Here is a 12,618-nt window from a genome sequence, read left to right as displayed (position 1 = left end):
ACAGACTCTATCACGTATCTTCATTACATATGATACCAGAGACAAACGCTGATCTTAGAGAGCCCTCCACATTGACAGTATTTGAGAGTCAGAGAGCGAAGCCTCATGTACAAGACTTGGCATATAACTATAGACGATACAATGGAAAGAGAAAGCAGCAGTGCCACTAATTACATGGAAGTAACATGGCACCTTTTAAAATTATTGCTCGTCTCTGAACATATTGCTAAGACCATCTATGACTCATTCTCAGTGTTTACATGTGCTGTTGAAATGACTTATGAAATAACGTGTTTGTGGTTGTTCCCTAGAACTTCTCTGGGTTGCATGAGTTGCCTCTGAATATTGGCCAACATCTCTTCACACATACCTCTCAGGTCTCATCAAACAGGACGGTGCCTTAAGCCAATTCAGTTTCATCTCCTTTTCTAGCAATGCTATGTACCTCTTCTGGTTCAGGAATCCCACTCTGATAACCATAAAATCAGAGTATTTTTAGATATATTTTACTCATGACCTTTCCTGGCAATGTATGCATGTGTATATAAGCACACACACACACAACTACCAGTCAAAATGTGCCTGTTTTCACCCCTGCATGCTACTCTCGCATTGTGCATGTCTGTTAAGGTAACCATGTATTCTACTTTACAGGGGAAAATCCCTCATTTGAAGGTGTCCTCTCTTTGAAGGGCTGCCTAATCAATGTGTGGTTTAAAGATATAAAACCCTAAGAAGAGAGGGCAGCAGGGGTCTTGAAGTACAGTGGTACGTCGAGTTAAGTACTTAATTCATTCCAGAGGTCCGTACTTAACCTGAAACTGTTCTTAACCTGAAGCACCACTTTAGCGAATGGGGCCTCCTGCTGCTGCCGTGCCGCCGGAGCACGATTTCTGTTCTTATCCTGAAGCAAAGTTCTTAACCTGAAACACTATTTCTGGGTTAGCGGAGTCTGTAACCTGAAGCATATATAACCTGAAGCGTATGTAACCCGAGGCACCACTGTATATTTTATGATGTAAATTGCAGTCAAAAGTGTTCTATACATACATCAGTTAATGAATGATGGGGTGGCAAGGCTAGCATGTGAGCGCTTGTCTGGTATGATTCTAGTTGTTGATTTAGTGGACAATATTTTTTAAAACCAGAATCTTAATCTGTGGTGGATGGTCAATTCAACAGACAAAATTAACAAAATATAACCATAGATGGAAAATTAAGCCCCAAATGGCTATCTGCTACTTCACAGGAAAATTGCTGAGGTCAGGAATATGATTGTCAGCCATGTTTCATAGAACTGTAGAGTTGGAAGGGACCACAAGGGTCATCTATTCCAATCTCCTGCAATGCCGGAATCTTGTACCCAACTTGGAGCTCAATATGTTTAGTGTTTCCTCATTTGGTCAGTTCTGCCATTTCTACCCACTGACAAATAAGAAACAGAAGTCAGCATAGATGGGAAGTTCAGTCCAAAAGCAGCTGTAGAGATCAACCCTCAGTTAAAACATTATCGGGAGATACTTGCTGCTCTGCAGAAAAGTCACTGAGGCCAAGATGATGTCACTGCAGTTTCTAAGAAGATTTTAAAGATTTCCTCATTTTAGAAACAACAGAATAGCCACTTTCAATTCAGTTTAGCAAACTAATGAACATTTGTGTCCAAAAGCAAGTGTGCCATGCACCCATGGATATAAAAGAAGTCTAAACAGTGAGGCCAGAAGTCCAAAAAAATACAGCCTGGGACATTTCTATGCAAAGCTAAGCACAGTAACTGCTTACAGCAGCAATAACTGGTGATAACGCAATCCATCTAGAAAAAAACCCTGGTCTTGATTGAGCCCTAATCTTTATCCTGAGATTCCTTACATTGAATGCATGAAATCCTCTTAACAGCTTGTGAGCTGTTTAAAGATATTTGTTTCTATAAACCATTTAAGTTTACCCTCTGAAGATGGTACACATACCACAGGAGGTGAACACTCTCACAAAGAATTCTGTGTGACACCTTCAAGACTGATGGATTTATTGTTGTGTAAATGTCTGTGGATTAGAGCCCAAGTCTTTTTAGTCATTAAGGTGTCCTAAGACTTCTGTTTCTATTGCCTTTTATGAGAAGGTGTTGGGAATTTCTGTTTTCCAAATTACTTACAAGTGCCCCAAGACAACGATGACCGGTGGCTTTACACAAGCAAATACCTGTGATGTTTAGTTACATTACCATTATTTGCTTGTGTACATGACATCTCCTTAAAAGCTTTCCCCACACAAACATGTTCAATCCTTCTATGAGAAATAAAAGCATAAATAAAATGCTCTCTCAGAATACACAAGTGCCCAGACTCATAAATGCCTAATTATATGGTAACTCCCTCTTCATTCCTAAGATCACTTAAATACAGCTTTTATATCTCTCTGGCTTTTACAACTCCACATTCCCATAGCATTTCCTTGTTAACTTTGTTCCTCCAGAAAAATAGAACTCCAAACTGAAAACGCATAGAAAAGCTCAAGATACATGTTGATCTACCCACACGTAGTTGTTATCTCTGGGAAACGTAGAAAATAACAGGATATATTTATACGAATTCTTCAAACTTACACAACCCTTTAAAAATTAGATGATGGTGATTACATCCAAACAGGGCCCTGTCTTGGTTTCTGATCCGTAATTGGATATACATATCCTTATGAGTTTGAGTCTGTAATCTCTGTTTGAGTTTGTAATCCTTGTCAGAATACATACTTTTGAATGGATTAGTTTTTATTACAATTGACTATTGATTTGCGAGTAGGGACCACTCCCACTATTGAAACTTAATTGGCCGGAGTTCTTGGTGTGCTTTTTTCTTGGCACACTGAGTAATAAAGCCAGTCTGCCATTAGCTGAAGCAGGGTTGCAGTAAGATCATAGAATTGTAGTATTGCAAGAAACCCTGATTATCATCTAGCCCAACCCTCTACAATGCAGGAAAATGCAGCTGTCCCATACGGGGATTGAACCTGCAACCTTGGCATTATCAGCACCATGCTCTAACCAATTGAGCTATTCAGATAAAACATAGTCTGTCGCTTCTAAATTCTGGACGCTTCCCGACTGTTGGTATTAACAGGTGGGATTCCATCATAAACCAACTAGTTCAGGTTGCACGGTTTTAGACGATCTGGAGATCTTGTGTAACAAATCTGCTTCCCCGAAAGCTCAGACCTTTTGCAAGGAGGGATGGGGAAATGCACTAGAAAGTGGGAGATAACACTTGTTTTGACACAACATCAAACCTCACAAATAAATCAGGGTGAATGCTTATTAAATAGCCGAATCTCATTAAGTCGCCTAATCTCCTTGCAAACAAATCAGGATGAATGAGGTCTCCTGGAAGCTCCCTCTGTGACCTTTTATGTAGGTATACAACTGAAAATATAGTACGTACAGGGAGAAACCACCTTGTGTTTTTCAACATGGAAAACCAACGTCAGACTCTGCCCCCTGCCCCCACACAGTTGCTCAAAGAAAACCAAAAGTGTTGTGAATAACTGCTGAATCTTAGGAACTTCTGACCCACAGACTTTTATTCCCTTTCTCTTTTCACAAGAAATCACATAATCACATGATCATTTATGGCAGAGAGAGAGAGAGAGAGAGAGAGAGAGAGAGAGAGAGAGAGAGAGAGAGAGAGAGAGAGACCTTAATGTCTGAGACAGTTCAGCATCTCAGTGAGAACTATATTTTAGTTTTACAAGGCACAATGTGTCTCCTGTACATTATTCCGGCTGGCTACATGGCAAATGTAACTTACTTAAGACTTGGGACATCAGCACAAGGGAAGTAGATCTGATGGTGAAGAGCACACATACACACCACACCTTTAGGGATACTGTTTGTGTGGCTTTAGCTGTTAGTGCTACACTTCTTTAGGGGTTTATTAATCCAGGCAAACACAAGAAGAGCCCAGCTGCTCAATGGGAACAAAGGTCTAGCTAGTCCAGGGGTCAGCAACCTAAGACCCATGGGCTAGAAGCGGCCCGCGGAGGTCGTTTGACCGGCCAATGAGCCACCCCCAAACTGAGCCACCCGCTCGTGTGCTGCGCTAAACTGGTGTGGCGCAGAGACTCACTTCCACGGCACTGGAAATCGCATCTGTGCATGCACAGATGCCCCAAATCATGGGTGGGCGTGCTAACGCAGGCGTGCAGTCCGGCCCACGGAGGTATCTCCGTGGGACCGATCCAGCCCAGGCAAGAGAAACCTTGCTGACCCCTGAGCTAGTCCTATGACAAGACCACAATCAGGACAATTATTATCCCTCACTGTTGCCCCTCAGCAATTGGTATTAAGGGCATTTAGAGGCTGCAGAACTTTGTGGGGGGGGAGTGATTTACAGTCACACAGGAATGACTTAATTCAAAACGACAGACCACATCTCCCCACCATGGTTTAGAGATTAGGAGTGTGCCGCAAACTCCCATACCTTCACACCACATCCTACCCTGCTCTTGTGCTAATTTCCTTTTCTCTTCCATAGTTATCGAGAACAATAGTTTAGTGTTCTGTCTCTATCAGGCAAACCATGGTTAAAACCAATAGCCTCCTAACTATACCTATAGCTATTGCTGTAGGCTGTCCTGGTTAGCTCAAACTATAGTTATCCTAGATGCAAATGTAACATTAACAGTGGTTATGGCCAACCATGGGGATAGACTATAGCTTGATGGTAGACTACATGCTTTGTATACAGAAGGTTCTAGACTCGATCTTAACATTTCTGGTTAAAATAAATAAATCAGGTAGTCAGCAATATGAAAAACCTGGAGACCTGTTGACAGAGTAAACAATATTTCTCAAAATGGACCAATAGCTAGAAATGGCACAAAGTTGCTCTCTGTGTTCATGGGAGATAAGTATTCACATGGGAGACTGGAGAGCAGAAACCCAAACTATGGACTGGAGATAGGAAACAGTGGTTGTTACTCAGCTGTTGAATGAGATCCAAAAGTTTTCTCATAAAGTAGCACATCTCTTGCAGAGAAACTGCATTCTCGCAGCATCAAACGAGAATGTTTCGTCATGTTATCTGAAGCATGTGTGCTTAGCTCTGAATACTTTATATAATTGGTCTGTAGGCTGAATACACAATTAAACCGGCTGACTGAATATTTTGTCACTGAGGGAAAGCAGTATGGGATGCTAGGAGTGTTATCCTGTTGGATAATGCTCCAATATTGCCGATAACCAGTAACACAGCATTATTTCATTTAAAGAACAATTGAAGGACTTCTTTTGAGGACGAATGCACAGTAACCTGCACTGCAAAAGATGGTTCTTGAAGGAGTTTCAAGTAAATAAGTATCCCTAACTGAACACTTTCTCTCATCCCTTGCCCTTTCATAGAACTGTAGAGTTGGAAGGGACCTCGGGGTCATCTAGTCCAACCCCCTGCAATCCAGGAATCTTTTGCCCAACATGGGGCTTGAACCCATGGCCCCGCAATTAAGAAGGAGGAGGAAGAGGAGGTGTTTGGACTTGATATTCCACCTTTCACTCCCCTTAAGGAGTCTCAAAGCAGCTAACAATCTCCTTTCCTTTCCTCCCCCACAACACACACTCTGTGAGGGCAGTTACAGATAGGTAGCCGTGTTGGTCTGCCATAGTCAAAACAAAAAATTTTTTCCTTCCAGTAGCACCTTAAAGACCAACTAAGTTAGTTCTTGGTATGAGCTTTTGTGTGCATGCACACTTCTTCAGATACCTTCAGATACCTGAAGAAGTGTGCATGCACACGAAAGCTCATACCAAGAACTAACTTAGTTGGTATTTAAGGTGCTACTGGAAGGGGAAAAAAAATGTTTTGTCTGTGAGGGCAGTGAGGCTGAGAGACTCATGCATTTTTAAATTCAAGGCTCAGAGCTTCAACTTCCAGCACAGAAACACACCTGCCCTGTTTACTTCCAAAAGCGGGGAGGGAAGCAAACAGGAGTGTCAGCTTGCAATACAACTGTTCCTGTCCGCCTAGTCTATTGCACGGCGTTATCATGTGAGCTAGCACTAAAGAAATAAAGCAGACAAGGGTCAGCAGGAAAGGTACCTCTGGTGTCATAACATCAGCTTGATAATGTCAGCAGGCTTTCTTAGCCTTCTCAGAGCTTCCCTGGGAATGGAGGGTTCCTCTGTCTGCTGGAATTACGCACAGCTACTTGTTCTCACCCTAGATTCTGAAGCTCCTCTTCTACATCACTGTTCCCCAAGTGGCGGCGCTGATCCTGATGGTAGCTCATCCTCCTTTCTTCCATCTCGGCTATGCCCATCCGTAGCACCTGTTGAGGCTCCTCTTCAGGGTACCATTGGCCAGAGGAAGAAAAAGGTGGGAGGCAGGGAACAAATGGGCATCCTTTTGCTTCGGCTTCTGCCTCCCTTCTGTGGACAACAGGAAATCTCTACAACGCAAGCAAGCATGCAAGCAAGCTGTTTCTGCTGCTTCTGCTGCTGCCTGGAGTGAATGAGGAAGTGAAAAATGAGTCCCTCCCAGCTTACACCAAAGTGCCCTCCCTTGCCTCTCCAGTTCAGGCGGAGAATGCCGCCCGGGCTGTTCCGCCTCTCCTGCTGTCATCACTCACTACAATGCTGGGAATGTGTATATACGGAACTAGCATTGCCTGAGCAAGTGTTTGTCTCCAAGATTGTGTCTGTGCACATGCATGTGTGAAAGAGAACATTTGCCACTTTGCATAACCATTTGTGCCTCCCTGCATGTATGATTTTGCTATTGAAGAGTCCTGGAAGGTAAAATGTCAGCCTGGATTTTGTTTGTTTGTTTGACATCATAATATGTGCACACAGTGAAGCAATTGCCTGGTGATGTCAACATACACCCAGTCTCACTCAGCGCTCTCCTCAGACCATATTCCGATGTTCCCAGGGTTCTGCAACTTGGATGTCACCCTGGGAGCAAAGCAGCTTGAAACTTTCTTAAGGGTTTCTTTTGCAGAAGAATTCTTTTAGAGAATTGTCTGGAGCCAGGTTGGCCAATGAGATGCCCTCCCGTGCCCTGAACCCCTGACCTACCTGGCAGCAAATTACCATGCCAAAGTTCAAAGTCCAAGGGCCAATCCACACAAGTCCAAAGGTCAGGAACTGCAGTTCGGGGTCAATCCAAATAGCCAAATCTGAAGTCTAGCAGTCAGGATACAGTCCAGAGTCAAACCCAAAGCACAATCCCATAGAGGTCCAGGAGCACCCAAGCCAAAGTTCATCAACATCAGCAGTTGAGCAGACCCAGCACCTGAGCTTTGCTTCCCTTTTGTACTTTGCATGTTGATTGCAGCATCTGGGCTCGATGAGGCATATGGCCCTCACCTGCTTCAAGCCCACTCCAGTTGAGGTATCAAACCCCTCCTCCCAGAGCTAGCGAGTCCCACCTGGCCAACTAAGGAGCTGAGCTGTAGGTCCTTGCCTGCTTCAGCCTCCTAGAGTGCCCCTCCTACTGCTCCCTACACCTTAGTGCCCACCATGTTCATGGAGACAGGAGCCCCTCCAATGATGGGTTCTTCTGCTGCTCTGGTTCCTGTGCATTGACCCCCATCACCTCACCATCCTCTGTCACCATGTATTTCCTTCTCCATTCCCTGCTTGTCCTAGTGTGTCCTAATTTTGGTGACATCTCTTGCTGGGTCATCTCTCTTCATCCTTCACATCACCCTGCCAATTCATGACATCTGGATGTTGAGCTCCAGCTTCCATCATCCCTGAACATTGGGGCTGATGGAAATTATAGTCCAATAACATCTGGAGGACACAACTTTGGCTATCTCTGGCCTAGAGCGCTAGGCTAGGATCAGGGAAAACCAAGATTTAAATCTATGCACAGCCTTAAAGACCATGTGGATAGCCTCAGACAAGCCATAATCTTCCCACCTAGTCTACCTTGCAGAGTTGTTTTGAGGATAAAAAGAGACAAGCTTAAGAGTGCCAGCATGAAACCATGGAAGAACAATGGGATGAAAATGCATTAATTCAAGGAAATTGACTTTTTTGTGAGGCTCTGTGTAAGACCAAAATAGCCAGTATGGATGCTTCTAGACTGAGAAAGTCTGAGGTGTGCCAGGCATGCTGATTCAGCAACCAGGCACACCACCTGAGGATCAAACAGCTTAAACAGAAAACTAAAGTGGCACAGCAGGAAAGAACGACTCTAGTAAATGAAAGTGGCACATTCCTCCCTGCCAACTTGGAATTTGTGTTCCCTGAGGTAGCTTCATCTTTCACTTCTAGTTTAGCACTTTAACTTTCTTAAAAGGAATGAGGAACAAGCCATAAAGTTTCTGTCTGCCAAGATGAGGTCTCATTAGCTTACAGTCTCCTATTAGAGAGGCTGGCCTAGATTGGCGCTGTTTAAACCAGTTGATGCCACAATGTTAGGTAAGCACGCACTGTCTCTTAGACTGCTGCCCACACATCATCTTGGCTTTCTGCCTTGGCTTTCTCTTCTGCTTTTGAGCTCAGTTTTTATCCTCTTGTGACCTGTAGCTCTGGTGGGCACCACTCTGGTTACAGTCAACACACACAGTGTGCTCCCTCAGGTGAGCTGCTAATTAGGCATTGGACCTGATTTCCTTACAGCAGAGGTTCTCAAACTGGGCCACGCTTTCAGAATATAAATTTCCAATATGTGCTTGGATCTCTCCTGCAAAATACTGATGGTCTGGAGTAGACACACACAAACACCTGTCTTAAACAGAGTCAAACATAACCCACCACCAAATCACAAGCAGTCTGCAGTTTAAAACAATCCAAATTCCATCTCGCTTTTCTAGAGTTTTCAGGGGGTTTGTACAGGTTTTGTTTGTTTGTTTCTGTTTATTTTATGTGATTTAATTCTGCTTGTGGTGTCAGATTGCTGCCTTCAAATGTCCTGTGATAGACAAACAAACAAACAGAGCACCAAAGTGAACTCATAAAAGATGATGTATTTTGAAGTCTGCCAGCTTTATCCTCTTTTAGGCAGTATGGTAAAGCTGGTCTGATACACCAGTCAAATTTTATTTCTTGTATGTTCCAGTCTCCAAGTGGTAAGAAATTTCAGGGGCACCAACACATACCTCTGGTTTGGAATGAAGGTCCTTGGAATGCAGGTCTCCAGAGATGGTGGTGTCATCATTATTTATTATTTTATTTGCACATAAATGCATGCTGAACATAAGATGAAATTACTCACAGCATTAACACACTGACAGAGATTGTTTCCCATTAGGTTTCCAGGGGAACTCCAAAGCCATAGTTTTGGATTCAGTACAAAGATCAAGTCCAGATTAGTAGCTCTTCCCAGCCCAGTGGCGTAGCAAGGTAAGGTGGTACCCGGTGCTGAAAATTTCTTGTCACCCCCCTCCACATTGAAATTATTAAAAGAGAACATAAAATACAGTTGCAAGTGTTATTTTCTGGTTTATTTACTTAACATTGTGAGCATAAGCACTTAAACTATTTCTTTCGTTATGGGAATTCCTTATGAATGAATTTTTTTACTTAATTTCACTATTTTCCAGTTTTGGCTTAACATACAAATACAAACAAATAGCATATATCATAACATTTACGTTACTTACTAAGCTCAATATCATAGAGTAGAGGATGATCACAATGAATCAATGAACTAAAAAATGTTACAAAAATAAACTCAGCACGGCACTTATAAGCTTCAGTGATAATGCACAACTAACTCAACAGAATGACGTGGGGTGACTGACAGGCATGGCAGCAAATAGGATTGGTTGCGGGTTGAGTGATGATGAATCACCGGTTGTTTACGTCTTGCTTGAGTACAAACTGCAGAGACAGACTTCAGTGAATTGGCAGACAGAAACACCCCCTCCCTTTTCTTATCCATACGCTCTCCACTACACAGCGTCGAGTTCAGCCGCGTTTTGTTGCATTTGTTGACTGAACTAAAAAATTTCAATACATATTATGTTGGCTTGTTGAGGTAAATTAATTGTCACATGAAGTTATTAAACTCGTTTTAAATAATATTATTTCCCCCCAAAAAAAGTGTCATGAGCCCCCCCCAAAAAAAATTATTGTAAAAACACATGTTTTGCCATTTTGTCACCAGAGCCGTAGCTAGGTGATCATGCGTCCCTAGCAGAACTGTCCAGATTGCGCCCCCTAGCCAAGGCCACCACCCCCTGCTCTGGAAGTCCTCCTGGCGGCACCGGCCCTTCCTTCTTTCTCTCTCCCCCCTCACCTTCCTCACAGAACTACCCCCCTTTCCTCTCTCAGCAACACCAACACAAAAATATGTGCGTGAGGAAAAGTCTCTCACCCCAAAAAAACTTTGTCAGGGGGAGAGAGAGGGGGGAAGTGGGGGAAGAGAGAAGGAGGGAAAATAAAGGTTTGCTGAGGGGTCAAGACGTGAGGAATTTGAGTCTGGTCCTTCTACTGGTTGGGGAGAAGGATGGGGGAGGCTGTCCCCCATCTGAGAACACAATGGCTCTTCCCTCCTCCTCCTCCTTCGCTGTCCCCTCCTGCCGCTACTGTACCTCAGAGCAGCTTGTTATTGGTCCTGGAGAAGGCAGAGAGGTGGTGGGGAGAGGAAACGGGACACTTTTCTCTCCCCCCCCCTCTTTTCCTTGGGAAAAGCCAGGAGACCCAACAACGCCCAAACCAAGACTAGGGAAACTTTTATTCTTAGGAGAGTGAAGCAGCGCACCTGGTGAACGGCCCAGGAACATGCTGTCCTGCCGCCACGCTGCTCCTGCCTCGGCTTCTTGGCTTCCTTATCAGCTCAAGGCATCCAGACGCCGCTGGAGAGAAAGACGGAGGGAGATGGAAATAGAGGAGCCTGCCATCCCGGCAAGAAGCGAGAGCACTCCACAAAGAGGAGAGCAAACTTGGGTCACATATGAGGGCGCCCCTGGCGGGGACCTTCCTCACCACCTCCTAGCCATGGCCATGTTTGTCACCCCCCTCAGTGATGACACCCGTGGCGATCCGCACCCACCACACACCCCTTCCTATGCCATTGTCCCAGCCTAGTCCAAGACTAGGCTGGCCCCAGGTCTATTGTTCTCCTGACATCATCCCCAGCTGGAAGTGGAGGGGAAAACCTGCCTTGCCCCTTAGCCGACCTTCTGGAGGCTTCTTCATCTCATAGTTTCTGCGGCAACCAGTCATCCGTACTCTTTAGTTATGCAAAGAGATACTTAACAGACTTGGACCGACTTAACAAAAAGACTGATTTGACCATTCCAGTAGTCTTTTTTTCGCTACAGAATCCCACATTGCATATATAAAACTACAGGCTTGGAGGGCATCCCAAAAATGACACCCAGACTAACCCTTGCCCAGTTCTGTAACTATATAATTTGTGATTTTTAAATTCTCATTTCTAAGAGAAATGGCAACAAATAATATGAAGTAATAATATGAAGTAACTCAGTTTCGGAGGCATTTCCCACTACAGAGGTGAAATCTTTGAACTGGACAGAGAAATCAGAACTGACGGCATTCTGATAAGCCACAAAAAGTTCATGCCACAACAAATTTGCTAGTCGTTAATGCCCTGCAAAACTCTTTTTGCTGGAGCAGATTAATACAGGTACCCGTCTGTATATTTGCTAAGTACTTCCGATCGAGGGTGAAATTTCACAGGGCTAGCTTGAGGCCTGATCATTTAAGTACATCGTGCTTCAGATACCAACCAAAATTCAATCTGTACTGACACACGGCTTTCTAGCAGCAGGAGATTTGTTGGCCTCCATCCCAAAGGCACAGTTTATCTGAGAGGTTATTCCTTGGAAAGAGAAAAGTGAGGGTGCCAGGTGCATCCATCATAACAACCAGTGCCACTAGAAAGCAACAAACATATTTACAGGGCACAATCATGGAGTTAGAAGGTCTCTACCTAGCGCAACCTCCTGTTCAATGCAGGCTCACCAATGGAGGGTGCAACTAAAGCATCTCCTACTGATGACCCTCCATGATGACTGGCAGAGGTTGATCAGTAAAGAGACTTGGGTCACATCCAGACCACACCATACATTTAAGGCACATGGCTTTCCCCCAAAGATTACCAAGCAATGTAGTTTGCTAAGGATGCTAACTAAGAGTTCTGTGGAGAGTAAACTACAACTCCCAGGATTTTCCTAGAAGGCCCTCGTAGGTGGACCTCAGTGTCCGGGCTGATCAATGGGGGAGGAGATGCTCCTCCAAACCTCCACCTTTAGGTTTGGTGGAGTGAGGAAACAGGCTCACCTCAGAAAGTTTCTTGGTCCTCAGAGTCTATCTAGAACAGGGATGGGTAACCCATAGCCCTCCAGATGTTGTTGGATTCCAATTCGCATCAGCCCCAACCAGGAACCAGAAAATCATAGAATTCTAGAGATGGAAGGAACCTTCAGGGTCATCTAGTCCAAGCACCTGCAATGCAAAAATCCAACTAAAGGATCCATTACAGATGGCCACCCAACCTCTGCTTAAAACATCCAATGAAGGAGAGTTCACCACCTTCTGTGGGAGTCCATTCCACTGTTTAACAGTTCTTACTGTCAGAAAGTTCTTCCTGATGTTTAGTCAGAATCTCATTTCTTGTAACTTGAATCCACTGATACTGGTCCTGCCCTCTGGAGCAG

General features: G+C 44.2%; 1 protein-coding gene across 2 annotated transcripts in view; it reads right to left on the bottom strand.

Moving 5' to 3' along the window:
- The window catches only part of DAPP1 (dual adaptor of phosphotyrosine and 3-phosphoinositides 1), a 38,330-nt gene extending 31,826 nt beyond the window's left edge, over positions 1–6,504 (bottom strand). The window contains exon 1 of one of the 2 annotated variants that reach the window (XM_081925407.1): positions 6,200–6,504. In XM_081925407.1, coding sequence (XP_081781533.1) covers positions 6,200–6,300 — 101 coding nt within the window. In that variant the 5' untranslated portion in view covers positions 6,301–6,504. The remainder of the gene's footprint in view (positions 1–6,199) is intronic. The other variant, XM_081925406.1, reaches the window with a different exon arrangement.
- Between the last annotated feature and the right edge of the window lie 6,114 nt (positions 6,505–12,618).

This window comes from Podarcis melisellensis (genome assembly GCF_964234715.1).
Source record: "Podarcis melisellensis genome assembly, chromosome: 9".
Lineage (NCBI taxonomy): Eukaryota > Metazoa > Chordata > Lepidosauria > Squamata > Lacertidae > Podarcis > Podarcis melisellensis.
Note: the sequence above shows the minus strand (reverse complement) of the source record. Positions and strands in the feature narration are given on the sequence as shown.